The sequence below is a fragment of the Neopsephotus bourkii genome, unplaced genomic scaffold (genome assembly GCF_033783945.1).
Source record: "Neopsephotus bourkii isolate Nb327-2 ecotype Australia unplaced genomic scaffold, CSIRO-AGI_Nbou_v1 NB_281, whole genome shotgun sequence".
Lineage (NCBI taxonomy): Eukaryota > Metazoa > Chordata > Aves > Psittaciformes > Psittacidae > Neopsephotus > Neopsephotus bourkii.
Window position 1 is genome coordinate 1,380,345 of NW_026900790.1, and position 17,431 is coordinate 1,397,775.

The 17,431-nt window shown below is 49.2% G+C and overlaps 1 protein-coding gene across 1 annotated transcript in view; it reads left to right on the plus strand.

Moving 5' to 3' along the window:
• Positions 1–17,431, plus strand: part of LOC133208732 (collagen alpha-1(VII) chain-like) — a 117,171-nt gene that overhangs the window by 60,633 nt on the left and 39,107 nt on the right. The window contains exons 53-66 of the mRNA XM_061346820.1: positions 88–222; positions 2,402–2,530; positions 2,804–2,920; positions 8,954–9,034; positions 9,135–9,185; positions 10,284–10,328; positions 11,059–11,103; positions 11,668–11,703; positions 12,495–12,530; positions 13,115–13,174; positions 14,610–14,735; positions 15,508–15,594; positions 15,759–15,794; positions 16,031–16,090. Coding sequence (XP_061202804.1) covers positions 88–222; positions 2,402–2,530; positions 2,804–2,920; positions 8,954–9,034; positions 9,135–9,185; positions 10,284–10,328; positions 11,059–11,103; positions 11,668–11,703; positions 12,495–12,530; positions 13,115–13,174; positions 14,610–14,735; positions 15,508–15,594; positions 15,759–15,794; positions 16,031–16,090 — 1,044 coding nt within the window. The remainder of the gene's footprint in view (positions 1–87; positions 223–2,401; positions 2,531–2,803; positions 2,921–8,953; positions 9,035–9,134; positions 9,186–10,283; positions 10,329–11,058; positions 11,104–11,667; positions 11,704–12,494; positions 12,531–13,114; positions 13,175–14,609; positions 14,736–15,507; positions 15,595–15,758; positions 15,795–16,030; positions 16,091–17,431) is intronic.

The window sequence follows — 17,431 nt, forward strand, 5'->3', positions numbered from 1 at the left end:
TTGAACCTGCCAGAGGGGAGACTGAGATGAGCTCTTAGGCAGGAGGGTGCACTGTGCTACTGCCTTAATGGTCTCTACTGGTTGCAGCTGGCACTGCTGAAGGACCTCTCCAACGCACTCCTGCGGGATGGGCTGGATGTGCTGGTGCAGCAGCTCAGTGGCTCCAAGACAAGCCAAACCTCCATGAGAAAGCCAGCAGCTCTGCATGTCACTGAGCACAGTGTGAGTATTGTCATCTGTCAGCCTTGGGGCACACAGACCTTGGAGGAAATGAGATTCAGAAATGAGTCATTGAAGGATTCAGGGTCACCTCTGTCATTAAGCAGGTTGTGGTGACTTGAAGCCACTTGAAGAAACAGTCAAGCTGGAAGAGGCTAATGGCGCATATCAGAATTCTGGATCTTCAGGTTAAACTGATGGGATTGCAAAACACTCTTTTCAGTGAAAATAAAGCAATCAGTCTACTGTTATTGTTGATGGAAGTAGCTAGAAGCCATGGGATTTTGCAATGGTTTGTGTTGGAAAAGACCTTAAAGCTGATCCAGTCCCAACCCCTGCCACAGGCAGGGACCCCTTCCACTAGAGCAGCTTGCTCCAAGCCCCTGTGTCCAACCTGGCCTTGAACACTGCCAGGGATGGGGCAGCCACAGCTTCTCTGGGCACCCTGTGCCAGCGCCTCAGCACCCTCACAGGGAAGAGCTTCTGCCTTATCTCCAACCTGAACTTCCCCTGTTTCAGTTTGAACCCATCACCCCTTGGCCTGTCACTCCAGTCCCTGATGAAGAGCCCCTCTCCAGCATCCATCTGTTCTGCTGTTTATTTTCACCTTAGGGAGTCTGCAGACCCTGGCACCCTAAACTGATCCTCCACCTCCAGGTTCTGTGCTGCTTCTGTTACCTCCGTGCTGACTGGGGCATTATGAGTAGTATCAAACACCAGTGATTGCAACATCAAAATAAATGGGTTGATGTGGTGATGACAAACTTGAGCTCCAAGAACTCACATGTGATGAGCTCATTGCAGTGTTTAAAGGGTGGTTACAAAGACAATGGACATAGCCTTGGGTGATATGATCTAGTGTGAGGTGCCCCTGCCTGTGGCAGGGGTTTGGAACTGGATGATCCTAAGGTCCTTACAACCCAAACCACTCTCTGATTCTATGAAGTGTGGATCTATGCTCCATCTGGTCTGGGGCAGAAATAACATTAGGAGATTGCATATCAAATGTATACAAGCTTCTTGTGAGCTTCCGTGTTCCAATGATGCCTCCTTCTGATCTTCATCCTCCCTTCCTTTCCACCCTTGTCTTCTGAGCCAAAACCCAGCACAGGTTGGGCTGGTTTCAAGCCATTCCATGCTGGTTACATGTTGAACACGCCCTGCAACTTCTCCTCACTTGGAGGCTGTAGTCAAGGTGCATCTCTCCTGCCCTGGCAAGAATAGAGCCAATCCTGCTGTTAGATTGGATTGAGACTGCACAAGAGAAGAGTCCCTACCATGACTCCACAGCCCTCATTTGCTTCAGTAACCAGGCTAACTGCTATAGGTGATCTAGTCACCTGCATCCTTTGCAACTTCAAGCAACAGGTTGTGTTTATGGGAATTAGGAACTTACTAGCAATTTAAAGGCTAACTCTCCATGCTGGACCCAAACTGCAGCACACCTCCATGAATGACATCAGAGGGCTATATCCAGATCATCTCATAGCTGCTGGAGGAGTCATGGATCTTAATTTGCCTGATCAGACAGTCCTGATAAGAGATAGTCCAGGAAATAGTGCCTGCAGCAGTGGTGGGGCTTTGCTTATCCTCTTCTTGTAGGTCACTGGTAGGAAATGCTGTCTCTAACTGGAGCACAAGAGCTGTTTGGAGCCAGCTCCTGATGATTTTGTCTTCCTCTGGTTGGTTCAGTGATGACCCTGTTGCCCAGGCACTTAGGCAAGGTGAGCCAGGCTCATCCCTTCTCAGCCCCAGGCTCCTGCTGTGGTCTCAGGGGAGATGTGTTGCTTTTCAGGATCATTGCAACCTAGATGATGGTAGCACTTTAGGAGCTTGAGAGGGCATGAAGTGCTCACCAGTAGATGTGTTTGCACCAGGAGACACAAACTGGATGCATACCAGCATACCAAACTGCTGGGATTTGAGGTACAGGGACACCAAAACTGTCTCTGTTGGGCTTTAGGAGCCCATCTGAATTGGCAGAAGGGGTTGGGGACCATCTGGGCCAGCCCGTCTAGGTGGCACTTGCCAAAGTAAAGTGCAAGAAAGGTCTTGGCATCTTGGTTCCCCAGCCTTGTCCTGCTGGCTCTGAGCTTGCTGTTGGATAAATGGCAGCGTTGATAGTGTATTGTGGATGATGTCTTGGCTTAGGAAAGGCAGTAACTTGCTTTGGTCTCCACAGGGGCCTTCTGCTGGTGGTTCTGAACCTGAGTATCAGTCCCTAGGAGACCCTCCTGAGCCCTTGGAGAAAACACCTGAGGAAGGAAGGAAGCAGAGAGACTCAAAAGGGACAAACACTTCTCTCAGCAGTGTAAGTAAATGCCTGTTCGGTGACTTTTAATTAGGTTTTCATTAGTGCTGGTTTAATAGATGCAAAGGAGTTACTCTTCTTAGAGCTTGACTGGACAAATCACTGCAGTTCTGTGAGGTTTGCCCTATTTTACTGCAGTGAAACACTAAGTTAGAGAAAGGAAAAGGATCTCTGCATGAATCAGTGTCAGAGCTTGGAAAAGGGTCTGGCTTTCCATCTTCTGCCCTGGTTATTAGTGATACTACGTTGTCACTTATCCATCACCCTCTGCAGAGCTTGGCTGCGCCCCCATCACACCCAGAAGACGATGTACAAGGAAATCAGTCCACGGAGCTTCAGGAGTCCTTGGAGGACAGGGTGGAAGGACAACCACAGCAGGACATCAGCCATGTAGGTCTTCCCCAGCAGTTCTGGGCATTAGACCACTATGGAGATAAGTGATGGACTGGGAGTGACCGGGATGCACATCTCTCAACCATTGCTCTGGGGCAGCTCCTCGCACATCCCTGCAGGACAGTAGTACTTGGAAGTGGGACCTGGGCTGGAAGCTCATGGCCAACCATGTCCAATGCATACAGACAGAGCCCTTGGAAAATGTTTTGTGGGAAAAAGAAGTGAAATCTCTTCCTAATCCAAATCCATCTGGCCACAGCATCCATCCATTATCTGGGCTTGGCTGACTGAATACTTGATGATTCTCAGTACTATTTAAACTCAGCTCCAGCAACAACACAGACCCCAGACAGTGAAGATATGTCCTGATAAGATGTTTCCTTTGCCTACTTACTTTCCATAGGTATCTCAGAATAGTTCATAGACCCTGTGGCTTCCCTGCACAGAGTTAGTGTTTTAGACTCTGGTATGCACCCTCCTGAGCCCAGCTGTGGAATGCGGAGGTTGACTCTTTTAAAGAAGAGGATTTTAGTGTCTAAGCAGGAATTTGGGATTTTCTCCTTTTTAAGGACTCACCAACAAGGGCAAATTGTAATGTAATGAGCCTTTGTGCATCGCGTGAGCCAAGGTGATGTCCCAGTTGAAACATGATGCAGAGTGATTCACTTTACCTCTTCCTTCAAGGTCTAAAGTGGTTTGTTGCTGCACTTTAGCTACAGGACAGCAGCAAAGTAGAGGGTTCTTCCATAGGCAGGAGTTAGAGCTGGTTTAAAAGTGTATGTGTAAGAGATTATAACATTTTCAGCAAGGTTGGAGGGTGCATTCAAGCTGGTAGCAGCAGTTACCACAGCTCAGCTGATGGGCAGTAAGTTGTGAGATTGCTGCAGTGTGGTTGTCTGATCCCTAGCATCCAGTTTCCCTTTTGGTTTCTGCCCTCCTTGGTATGCGTTTTGTCCTGAGAACCCAAACCATGCTCCTCTGCCATGTACCAGACCCAGCACCCTCCACTTTGAACATCATTGTAACTGTAAGTGCACAGACCCTAACATTGAGTGACACCATCCCCAGTGATGGAGAGGGAAAATGCCTTCATCCCGTGCTGCTTTAACACCTTTGCACAATGATGTGCTGCTGTGTGATGGGGGGAATGCTCTTTTGGGGAATACTCGGAGACAGGATCCCAACAGGCTTAAAAAATGAACTGAAAAATCCCTTTGCTGTTTGCTTACAACTACAGCCACAGTTATGGATAGGAACAGCATTAATGAGTGTATAGGCATAGCAATGAGGGAGTAGCTCACAGTGGGGAGATGCTGTTGGAGGAGATCTGCTGAACCCTTTTGCTTCCATCTAACACACATTGAATCATGGAGCTGGAATAAAGGATGTGGCAGCAGCCACGAGAGGGCTCCCAGCACAAACACACATTCACACACCCCACATATCTGTATGTGTGTTCGCTGTAGCTCTGGAGATGGTGGCCTGTGCCATGAACATCCATCAGCTTTGTTTCTCCTCCTGGATGCACCATTTCGCTTGGCTGGGAATGGTTAAGCTGGAGAAATACCTGGAAGAACAAATGGATGGAGCCTAAACCCCCTCATTTCCTATGGGATTGGGCTGCACGATGCTGGCTGAGGTGGCAGCTTTTTGGTGTCCTGCTCTTGAAAGCAGGTAGAGCTCAGTCCCTATGGACCTGTACCCATAGACCATGCAATGGGGGTATCCCGAATCTGTCGCTCCATTTGAAACTGTGGACATCCAGCTGTTCTGGATGCTTTTTGGGAAGCAGATTCCTAAAGGCTACACATACATCCCTGTGTGGAGTTGTTTAATAAATCAGAATACCTCACACAGCATCTCCTTCCTCAATGAAATGGGAGTGATCCCTGTTTGTTGGATGTCTGGAAGCTAAGTCCATCTCTGTGCCCAGACACTGTGGCCATTGGCACTGGGAAGGAAAAAGGACTGTGTGGCCCTGTCAACTGTGGCATTTGGGCAGAAAGAACTGTCCTCATTCATCATTATAAGCAGTTAATTTAATCCCTGCATCCCAAGGACCAAACCCAATCTCTGTGTCCTGTTGGAAATGCTTTTGTTATTAAATCCCCATGGGAAGTTCAGAGCAGAGCCCCAAAACTGATTTGTAAGCAGCTTTCAGGCTCATTTATCACCAGAGACCCAAGACTGGTCACTTTTTAGCCCAGTTCAGAGTGCCTGAGATGACTTGATTTCTGCATCCGAGGTTTTCACAGGGAGAACATACCGAATGTTAAAGAGCTCTTTAATCTTGTGGTGAAAGGCAGAGGAGAGCCAGAGGGAGGGAGCTGAATACTTGTAATTCAAAGGGGAAATTAGAGCTCAAGTTGATTAACCCCGGGAGCAGGCTGGAGGGAGATGGGATGAGAAGGTGATTCCCTGTCCATCGCTCCCTGGGTTATCAGGAGCAGAGCAAAGAGGGCTGGGAGAGGGAAAAGTTTTCACTTTGGGTTGGCAGAGATGACCTGCTGCCCTGTTGGGGCTGGTGGTCAACAGCCCTATGGATTAGTGGGTGCAATGTCAGTGCTACCCTACAGTGATGCTGCATCAAGGTGTTTGGCAGTAATCGTTGGTGCAATCCTGAGCTGTGGTGTTATCAAACACCTTTCCCTGAATCCCAGTCCAGAGAATTCCCTATCAAATGAAGAGCTATTGGAAAGATAGGCAGATAGCATCACCCTTCCTGCTCGTGTGTGTGATGAATGTAGCAGCCTTCCAGTATCTGAGGATGGAATACAGGGATGCTGGAGAGGGACTCCTCGACAGGGACTGTAGCAATAGGACAAGGGGTGATGGGTTCAAACTGAAACAGGGGAAGTTCAGGTTGGAGATAAGGCAGAAGCTCTTCCCTGTGAGGGTGCTGAGGTGCTGGCACAGGGTGCCCAGAGAAGCTGTGGCTGCCCCATCCCTGGCAGTGTTCAAGGCCAGGTTGGACACGGGCTTGGAGCAAGCTGCTCTAGTGGAAGGGGTCCCTGCCCATGGCAGGGGGTTGGAGCTGGAGGAGCTTTAAGGTCTGTTCCAACCCAAACCAGTCTGGGATTCTATGATCCCCATTTTGGTAGGGGTGTTTGTAAAAGTGGAAGGGCTGCCACAAGTTTAAGGCTCTTCAACCCCCACCAGCACGATGGGATCTGCACCCCAAGAGTGTTTTCCTCACTTGCAGTTGGTGTAAAGTCTCTTTTATCCTCAGGAGGATGCAAAAGTGTGGTCCAGAGGCAGGGGAACAGCAGCAGCCCCTCTCTCCCTGCAGCTCCAGCTCATTTAGGCTCTCAGAGTGAACCCAGTGATGCGAAGGGAGCGGAAGAGAGCCAGTTGTTTTCCTGTCAGCAGCAGCTGTAATCACAAATTTTACCTGTTAAAAGGTTCATGAGGCCCTGGAGAGAAGCAGCAGTAATAGCCCAAGAGCTTCATCTCAGAGGTGCAATTACTGCCTGGCAGGAGTTAATGGGGAAGCAAACTCACTGATAGACAGAGGCAGGATGAGCCCAGGTACGTGTGTCTGTGCAAGGAGCAGCGACCGGTTACTCTTTCTATGGGTGAGCCGCTTCTTTGGTGTTCCAAGACCTTAACAGCCAACCCCTGCCTCCTCCATCTCCCATGCAGTAAAGGTAGTTCATTTTTAGACTTAATTCAGATAAATGCCCCTGGTTATCCTGGTTATCTCCATGTGGATAACCCCATAGTCACAATTTTCCTGCCTGGTATCTGCTTGGCCTCTTCTTTTTCCCTTTTTCCTGTGTTTTTTGGCATATTGTTTCATTCCCCTTTTATTGTCATTTTTCTCTTCCCTGCTCTAATTTTGTCTGTTCCTTCCTTCTTCCTCTCTTTTCCCTTCTTTTTCACACCGTCACCCACCCTCAGTAAATCATTCCTTTAGAAAGCAGCAGCCTCCCTCCTTTCCTTAGAGGTGCCTTATTGCTGGCACCTCCAAGCAGGAAACTGCTGAAATTGCAGAGGAATTGCAGAAGGAAGGCAAGTTATTACCCCCTGCAATTTCCCAGCACCCCAGTAAATGGCAGCTCTATGAGATGAAAGGCACACGGGTCACCTTCAAACCTCAGTCAGGTCTCAGCAGCCCATTCTTGCTTTACCGCTGCCTTGTGATGCTGTTCAGCATGTCTGTGAGTTGAACGTGGACCCGTGCTGAAGAGAAGCAGTGTTTTAGAGCTAAAAGTTCTTTGCTATCAGTGCAAAGAGTTGGTTTTTACAACATTTAAGAGTTAAGGATGAACTATCATGAGAAATCCACGTGGTCTCATCTAATGGGACCATCTGACCCATCTAAGTCACTTCCATGTAAGCACTGGAGATGTTCCACTTGCTTGTCCCATTAAAAAACAGAGCCTTGATGGGCCCTCCCCTGAACAAGCTGTACCAGCACATCCCTGACTTGTCTTTTATTCCTCCTTCCGTCACCCTCGCTGTCTTTCAGTAAAGAATTTCCATTTTAATTGGACCAAAATACTATTTTTTTTAATCCTTTACGTATTTTGGTGAGTCAGAAACTTCCTGAGTTCATTTGCCATTAGGTAAAACTCGCATCCGGGCAGTGAATATCCAGCAAAACAGGATATTTTGCTATTATCCCCAAAAACCTGACAGCGTAATGTCCAGGGCTGCCCCAAGCAGCATTTCCTGGAAGCCCTTCACTTAGGATTTACTTTCCCTTAACTTTAACCATCTAAAAGCCTCAACGCTTACTTTTAGATGAAATAAATTGAGATTAATCCTGCTCTTTGTTTCTGCAGCAAAAAAAAAAGTGGGAATAGTGCTAAATAACTAGTGATTTTTCCCTCTCCTTCATGTCCTTCTGGCAGGGTTGAGGTTTGGGTGCAAGGAGATGCCGAGCTTTCATTCATATATATATATCTCATATATACTTCATATGTATATAATATATATTTAATTATGTATATATAGAGATTTATATCTATTATACATCAACATATATATTAAGATATTCACCAGAGCCACACTACAGTGCTCTCACTGTGTGGTTCAGGGAATCACTGCTGTACCCAGAGATATCCAGCAGTGAGGAATGTCATCGTCTTTACAACAGCAAGTAGATAATTTACCGTTGCTAATATGAAGAAGAACAAACCATGCCAGTAACTATTTGCACAAGCTTTACTGTGTGTGCCTTAAAAGTTTATTAGCCTAAATCCTGAGCACTGCAAATATCACCAAGTGGCAGGTTAACGTGTAGGCATTAATGGGCATTAATAATGGTTTTATTCCAATCAGGTATGTTAAGGTACAGTAAGTGTATAGCTGATGTGTTACTCAGGCATGACTGGGGCAGGGAGGCATTTGAAGTCCGAAGTTGCAATATTTTAGGTGGGTTTTATTTCTTTTAAATGGAAGAAAATGAATTGCTTTAATAATCACAGAATCATAGAATCCCAGACAGGTTTGGGTTGGAAGGGACCTTAAAGCTCATCCAGTTCCAACCCCTGCCACGGGCAGGGACACCTTCCACTGGAGCAGCTTGCTCCAAGCCCCTGTGTCCAACCTGGCCTTGAACACTGCCAGGGATGGGGCAGCCACAGCTTCTCTGGGCACCCTGTGCCAGCGCCTCAGCACCCTCACAGGGAAGAGCTTCTGCCTAAGAGCTCATCTCAGTCTCCCCTCTGGCAGGTTCAAGCCATTCCCCTTGGCCTGTCCCTACAGGCCCTTGTCCCAAGCCCCTCTCCAGGTTTCCTGCAGCCCCTTTAGGCACTGGAGCTGCTCTAAGGTCTCCCCTTCAGGAGCCTTCTCCAGGCTGCCCCAGCCCAGCTCTCTCAGCCTGGCTCCAGAGCAGAGCTGCTCCAGCCCTCGCAGCATCTCCATGGCCTCCTGTGCACTCGCTCCAACAGCTCCACGTCCCTCTTGTGCTGCTGCCCCAGAGCTCGATGCAGTGTTATGTTCATTATTATTGTAGTTGTTGTTATTACTATTGATACTATATAATACGAGGTGCTCAGAAGGGTGCTTTTTCCCTTCCCCCAGGAAGATGTGAATTCCGATGGTGGCTCTGTGCTCCCAGGGCATGTTAGAGCCAGGAGATCTGCTGAGCACAAGACACACAAGGTAAGCACCCCATTTCACTGCAGCAGCTTTGCACTTGCCTATGTGCCACCAGTGTGATCCAGGAGGAAGTGGTGACCTTCCCATGTTGGTTCCATTCCAGATTCATCCTCCTGGTGCCTCGGGAGCTCGGAAATCACTGCCTGGATCTGCGGTGAGTGAAGACCCCATGCAAGGGTGTCTTGTATGGACACAAAGGGAATGCTGATTGCCCACTTGTGCAAAGTCATAGTGAATGTAGAGGGTGGGGTGAAAAGTTACTGATAGATATGAATAAATAAACCAAGAAAGAGCTGCTGCAGAAGCATCTTTCTTGCCAGAGCGGATTGTTGTCCCTGTATCAGCAAGGGCCTTGGAAACAGAAGTGGGGAAAATCAAACTCAATCAATGAGGGAACGTAATAACCTGGTTCATGGGGAAGGCAGCGTAAGTGAAGGGTGTTTTGTGTCCTGAGGGCTTAGATGATATCTGTATGTGTGTTTAAATGTGTGAAATATGTTTATAAATGCATCTCGTATGTACCTGCATCATTACATTGTCAACTTATAACACAATATCCCAGGGAGGGGAAGTGCAAAGGGTTTTTTCACAACATTTAAGAGCTGAAGATGAAGGATTCTGAACAGATTTCCCCTGAGTTTCAATGAATTCCTTTAAAAGCAGTGAGTGGCCCCTCACCCTGCATTCCCAGGGGAATGGCAGCACTGAGCTAAGCTCATCCACTCCATCCATCATAGCTCTCCATGAAGGGACAGGGTTAAGGTCTATTGCCAAAAGCCTGGTTCTGAGGCATTTCTTGGCTCGTGACTTCATGGTTCATTTCTTGATTTCCTGGCAGCCCATCTGCAATGGGCAGCACCAGCTCTTAGATGTCCCATCCATGCTGTAGCAGGTCAGAAGGAGCCTGGAAGCCACCCCATATCCAACCAGAAGCCTTTCAATGGGGTTCTTGTGATCCTGTGGCTTCCCTGGGAGATGCCTCCAGCCTCTCCACTTGCTGCCTAACGTCTTGCTGCTCACAAGTGTCTTTTCCATGACCCAAGGGCAGAAAGTTTCTCCAACTGCTCTCACACTTTCCTCCTTTCTTTTCCATTCAAGGCATACCTAGGGCCTCATCAGTCGAGGAGAATCAAGGTACAGCATCATGTCATACTCCTCTTATTGCAGCTGAGCACAGTGAGGATGCTGCTGGTCCTTTCTGCTGTCACACCACATCCCAACCCCATTCCATATGTGCATTTTGTCCTTACAGAAGGAGGGAACTGGCCCAGCAGATCCACCCTCCTGTGGCCAAAAGGTCAGTGCTTTTGCTTCACCTTTTAATGCTGACACCAAACAGCACCTGAAGGGAGGCAGGATAGCGATCACCTCCCAGAGCAGATTCATCTGGTGGCCCAGGAGTCATTGGTGCCAGCAGGTTCAAGAGGCAGTAATCAACTGTTTTCGCCACTGGCAACGAGCACTTTCCCTGGGACACTGGCACAGGGTGCCCAGAGAAGCTGTGGCTGCCCCATCCCTGGCAGTGTTCAAGGCCAGGTTGGACACAGGGGCTTGGAGCAAGCTGCTCCAGTGGAAGGGGTCCTTGCCTGTGGCAGGGGATTGGAACTGGAGGAGCTTTAAGGTCCCTTCCAACCCAAACCATTCCATGACTCCAGGCTTGAACTTTTCATAGATGATCCAAACGTGGGGTTTGTGTTTTGGGGATCCTCAATAGTTTTGTCCTCCGTGGACTTCTCTATCTCCCCCAAACTCATTGCATCCTTTAACATCTGCAGTATCCTGGGGCAGGGAGATCCTCAGCTTACCACTCATCTGCATTTCCACCGCACAGGATAGGAGGGATGGGGTCAGGGACATCCCCAGTGGGGTTGGGGTTACAAGTGGTGGAAATGAGGGGTTCCTCCAAAGTTGTTTGCCAAAAGCTGATGCAGGAAAGAGGGCAGCACCCACCTGGTCTAAAGGGGGAAAGAAAAATTCCTTGTGGCAATGTGTGTTTGCAATTGAAAGAGTTGCCTGTTGTTTTCCAGGGAGAAATGGGAGCTCCAGGAGTCCAGGGAGACAAAGGAGAAAAGGTAGTGATAGTGTTTTCTCGGCCTGAACCTCTGAGACCAGGAGAAGGCTCTGGGTTTGGAAAAGGAGAGGCAGCTGGGGATGTGCTGATGGAGATAACATTCAGGTGTATGAGAGACTGTGCCCGTATAAATTGGGATTGTCGCAGTTCCACCTTTATCCCCGAATCTGGCTGCGTGTTTCTGTTCCTCCCCTTGCAGCAAATGGAAAAATCCAGGAGGTTTTCCTGATGCTCCTTTTCTGCTGGATCAATGGACTAAACCAAGTGACAGGCAAAAGCCAGCCCTGGCACCAGGACAGGGGTGGAAGAGGGGCCACACAAAACACTGTTTCATGAACACTTCTAGCAGCAAAGGCTTATAGGGACCTAATGGCAGATCTGGGGTGATGGGACCCAGATATTCAGGAGGAAGACAAGGCAGGTGGTTGTTGAAAAGCACAGCCTGATGGGGAAGGGGTACTTTGCATGGGCTACCCCTTAACCACCTCTGTAGTGGAGAGTCCTGGGCACACAGGCATGAGGAGGGATGGAGGGAGCTGGAAAGTGGATGGCTTTTGTCTTGCAGGGGCAGCCTGGGGAGATGGGAGAACCTGGAACAAAGGTGAGCTGTGGATCTGCATCAGCAGCTGGAGCAGGACAGTGTTACCAGCTGAGGGGCCCAAATCCAGCAGTGGAGATTGCCATAGGAAAGTCCATATTGATGGGGTCAATCCAGTTCTCCATCTCCTTCTCATGAGCAGTGGGGCTCTGTGTGAGGGCATTTGGCTCTTCCCTAGGCACATAGCTACTGCCTGTCTCCCCTAGGGAAAAGAGGTGGAAGCCAGAGGGTCCGGTTGCTCTGGCTATGAGTTTAGAAGAGGCCATGAGGATGCTCAGGGGCTGGAGCACCTTCTGTATGGAGACAGGCTGAGAACATTGGGGCTGTTGAGCCTGGGGAAGAGAAGCTGCATGGAGACCTCAGAGCAGCTTCCAGTGTCTGAAGGGAGCCTATGCTTTAGAGGGACTTTTTATAAGGGACTGTAGTGATAGGACAAGGGGTGATGGGTTCAAACTTAAACAGGGGAAGTTCAGGTTGGAGATAAGGCAGAAGCTCTTCCCTGTGAGGGTGCTGAGGCACTGGCACAGGGTGCCCAGAGAAGCTGTGGCTGCCCCATCCCTGGCAGTGTTCAAGGCCAGTTGGACACAGGGGCTTGGAGCAAGCTGCTCCAGTGGAAAGGGTCCCTGCCCGTGGCAGGGGTTGGAACTGGATGAGCTTTAAGGTCCCTTCAACCCAAACCATTGAGTGATTCTGTGAGCACAGCTGGAAACCTTTGTTCTTGCTCAGGGCTGCACTGAGGTGATATTTCACACGGCTTCTTGCACAAGCTTGGTAACTCTCTGTTTATTCCATAGGGCACCAAAGGAGAAAGAGGTGAAAATGGTCAAAAGGTAAAGAACAATGCTGGTGCCACAGTCAGGGGCAACTCTTACACTCTGCTCTTTTTGCCACCCTGACCTTTCTGTCTCAGGGGAAGGTGTTCAGGTAACCTTTTAGATGTGGGGTTAGTGGCCAGCCACTCACTAGGGACCTGGTGTCTCGCTGTTGACCAGGGAGGGACTCAGATCACATAGACAGAGCACCTACCTCATAAATGAGTAATGTCAGAAGACGAGAGTCTCATCCAGAGTCTTCTGATACCATCTCCAGTGATACGGTAATTCATCCCTGCCCATGGCCGGGGTTGGAACTGGATGAGCTTTAAGGTCCCTTCCAACCCAAACCATTCCATGATTCTATAATATTCCCACAACTCAGTTCCTTCTTTTCTAGAGCTGTTTAAATGCTCTCAGGAGCTTTTTCTATCCAGGTTGGATAAAACTTCAGATCATCCAGAGCAGATGTGATGGTCAGTGAGGGCTCTGTAGAAACCCTCGATGTAGGATAAGCTATGAGGGGCTTCAGGGAGCAGCATGAAGCAAGCTCTTATTCTCATGGGCCTACAGTCAAAGGAATGATCCTAATTTCTTCACAGGGAGAACCAGGAATTGGGTTCAGAGGTCCTATTGGTCAGGCTGGGCCACCTGGACTTAAGGTAAGCCTTTCTTCTCTGCTATATAGGATCTCACTTGGGTTTTTTCCAGGGCTTTCCACCACTGGATGTGAAGCATAGATCTGTCTGTGGCTACAAAGGTAAAGCACCAAAGCCAGTCCCAGCCTGGGATGGCAAACACCATCATATGTGTCTGGGACAGAATGAGTGCTCTGTGCCCTCCAAAGGGGCAGTTCAAAGCAGGCGAGATCCAGAGGATAAACATTACAGAATCATAGAGTGGTTTGGGTTGGAAGGGACCTTTAAAGGTCATCCAGTTCCACCCCCCCTGCAATGAGCAAGAACATCTTCAACTAGATCAGGCTGTGAAATATGGCTGTGAGAAATCCAGGGAATTGCAGTCTCAGCAGACAAGTGTTTCTGTGATCCCCTGGGATGCCAGTACAGGTTGGGGGTTGACCTGCTGGACAGTAGTGGAGGGGAAAGGGACCTGGGGGTCCTGGTGGATGGGAGGATGACCGTGAGCCAGCAATGTGCCTTTGTGGCCAAGAAGGCCAATGGCATCCTGGGGTGTATTAGAAAGGGGGTGGTTAGTAGGTTAAGAGAGGTTCTCCTCCCCCTCTATTCTGCCTTGGTGAGGCCGCATCTGGAATATTGTGTCCAGTTCTGGGCCCCTCAGTTCAAGAAGGACAGGGACCTGCTTGAAAGAGTCCAGCACAGAGCCACAAAGATGATGAAGGGAGTGGAACACCTCCCTTATGAGGAGAGGCTGAAGGAGCTGGGTCTTTTAGCTTGGAGAAGAGGAGACTGAGGGGTGACCTCATCAATGGTTACAAATATGTAAAGGGTGAGTGTCAGGATGATGGAGATAGGTTGTTTTCAGTGATATCCAGTGATAGGACAAAGGGCAATGGGTGTAAACTGGAGCATAGGAAGTTCCATGTGAACACCAGGAAGAACTTCTTTACTGTGAGAGTGACAGAGCACTGGAACAGGTTGCCCAGGGGGGTTGTGGAGTCTCCCACATTGGAGATATTCAAGGCCCGCCTGGCCAGGTTCCTGTGTGATGTACTCTAGGTTACCCTGCTCTTGCAGGGGGTTTGGACCAGATGATCCCTTGAGGTCCCTTCCAACCCTTGGGATTCTGTGGTTCCGTGTGCTACAGGTCTGCAGGGGTTGAACTCACTGGAGAGCTCTGAAGGTCTGCAGATAAGGGCTCCCTGCTTAGAAAGTCACGGTACAGCCCTTTCATAGAGTCATAGAATCAATTAGGTTGGAAAAGACCTTTAAGATCATCAAGCCCAAGGACTCCAGCCCTAGGACCTCTGTTATGGACCAGTGATAGAGGGGTGTCCTGGTACTGGTGTTTTGTGTATGGTCATGTGAATTCAAGGGGACACCCCTGGCTTTTACCAGGACCTTTAGGGGTGCAGTTAATACCACTTAAGACCCAAATTCCTTGTGATCTACTCAACAGGGTGAGCCAGGGGCCCCAGGATCTCCGGGAGCTCAAGGCATCCAGGGCATTCGTGGCAACCCCAGCATCCCAGGGTCACAGGGAGACAGAGGGGCTCCAGGTCTGCCCGGGATGCCAGGACAGAAGGTAGGTGTTGTGAGGTGAGGGATCAACGTGTGTTGTGTCAGCCACCCTATGGTGAGAACAATGATAACCCTATTGAGACTGTGCTGGGTGTGCACTGTGCGTCAGGCTCCCACTTATCCAGGTCTCCTCTGTATGCCTGTATGTAGTCTGTATGTAGTCTATATGTAGTCGGGGAAGCAGGAGCAAAGCCTGGTTGCAGAAGGAGAGGTAACAACATTGATTAGACCAACTGATATTGTTAGGGAATAAACAGGCCAAGAGATTTGGTGCAGAGGGATGTCCTTCAAGAGGAAGGGAAGGGAAGAAAAAGGAGAAAGGAGAGGAAAGAAGAGGAAAGGGAAAGGGAAAGAGAAAGGGAAAGGGAAAGGGAAAGGGAAAGGGAAAGGCAAAGGGAAAGGGAAAGGGAAAGGGAAAGAGAAAGGAAAGGGAAAGAGAAAGGAAAGGGAAAGAGAAAGGAAAGGGAAAGAGAAAGGAGACTGGGAAGGAAAGAGGTGATGATAGCACAGGAGATGTTAGCAAAGGGTTTTGGGGTCTTTAGCCTCTGGAAACAGAGGAAGCAATGGGTAAGTCTTATTTCAGGAACATGGAGACTTAGCTGGAGGTGGGGTGGTGGACAGCAATCAGGTCTCCATGTAGCTGGAGTCCCCTCTCTTCAACAACAAGGAGCCCACACAATGAGGCTATTCCACAACACCTGAGGGCACCAGCTCCTGCTCTCTGTGTGGATGGGGAAAGCAGAACCTTTCCCATCAGGGTGTTCTCCTCCTTAAAGGGTTTTGTTTTCAAGGGGGAGCGTGGGAAGAGAGGCCGGAATGGATTTGCTGGACCCCCGGGACCACCAGGATCCCCAGGAAAGGAGGTGACTTCTGTACCTTGCCCCTGTGTCTTGTGAGCAGCAGAGGGATGGCTGGTGGTGAGGTTGAGGCCCTGGGACTGGGCTGAGAGTGCATTCACCCTCTTGGGACACCAGGACAGAGAATTGCAAAGCAAAGCCCTTTCTGTTTTGTTTTTCTTGCCCTACAGGGGATTCCTGGGACACCGGGACCCAAAGGCAACAAGGTCAGTGCCAGTCTAACCCTAACCCTGTCTCCTTACCCCTGACCCCATCCAGCCACTTCATCCTTCTTTCTGCCTCGTGCCCTTCTTCCCAATGGTTGCTGGAGCATCTTCCAGAGAGAGCATCAGCAACTCAATGGAAGTGACTCTATGACTTAAATCATGGCCAAACTAATCAGCAGCCATGTGATGTGGTGTCCTTTCTCCAAGTGAGACCTCTGGGCTTCTCTGTTCTGCAGGGAGAAATTGGCTTTGGAGCAGCTGGACCAAGAGGACCTCATGGACTGCCTGGCCCTCAGGTAGGTCCCTCTATAAATGCTCCTGGCTTGGCTTCTTGCAGCCTACCCTCTTTTGGAGACAGCTTTATGGCATCACTTCCACTCACCCATCTTAGAAGATGCCAAAAGGGCTGATTTCAGACCCCTCAATTTTTCACCAGCCAGATTTGGAGGTGATGGACACTGGTCCATCAGGAGCTGGAACTGGCACAGAGCAGAATCTGTCCAATAGGTTGCAATTAGCATCTCCTCCACACCCTCAATCACTGCAGGTCACACTGGCCAACTGCATGGCCAAGTGAATCCTGCCCTTCTGTGTTGGCTATGCTCTCACTGGCTAGATGGGAGTGTTGAAGGCAATATCTACACCCCAGTATCTGCGTGTTTTAATCCCAGTGACTTGTTGAGGAACCACCTTGGGTTTGTGTGCTTTGGGGATGCTACCTGCAAGCTTGTTCCTTCAGAAACCTCCCTCCAGCTTCTTTATCCTCATTCCCATCTTCCCTCCTGTTCTCCTGGCAGAGGGAAACCAGCTCCCATCACTGGGGCAGCAGCATTCCCTTTTCTTCCTCCTGCTGAGAAGTTTTGGTCTCCTTCTGGCAAAGCCCCTCTTGAGCTGTACTCAAAAGCCATGTTTCAAGTTGCTCCTTCTGTGGCTGTTGCACAAATAAACTCATTTTATGCTGCAATCCATTTAGACAAACTCTGCATCTGCCAGAGGAAGTGTTCAATGAGGCCCCTGAGACAAAACACTTACTGGGAATGTCACCAGCTGTGAAAGGTCTGGGGTGAAGCTTCATTACGGGGAGGAAATGATGAAATGATGTTTCTGCTCTTCTGACTCCAGTGTAAATCTAAAGTGAATCACAGAATCTCAAACTGCATTGGCTTTGTATGAGATCTAAAGGGGCCTCGTAGGACAATGACGAAGTTCAGGCATCTTAAAGACATGTAAGTCTTGTAGGATTTACCTCGGGAGGTCGTAAAAGGACTTCATAGACCCACCAGCACAGCTATACCTCACAGCAAGGTTCATAAGGAGCTAACAGTACACTTAAAGGGAGGCTCAGGACAAGGTCTAGCATCTGGAAACCACATCTGGGTGTGAAGATGAGCCTCACATTGGTCTCCAAAGGTACGAGTTGCTGTTGAGCAGTTGACTGGTGGCCTCTTCTTTCTGAAAGTCAGTGGAATGAGTTTTCAGATGAATTCCTGGCTGCCTTGTTCATTGTGTCAGTCCTGCTGGGATCATGTTCAACAGGGAGATATCTATGTGCAGAAACACTACTGAGGCTTCTAATAGCGGGGGATAAGCCTCTGTATCCCAGGGACAACTCACAGCTCTGTCCCTTGCCTTGTTAG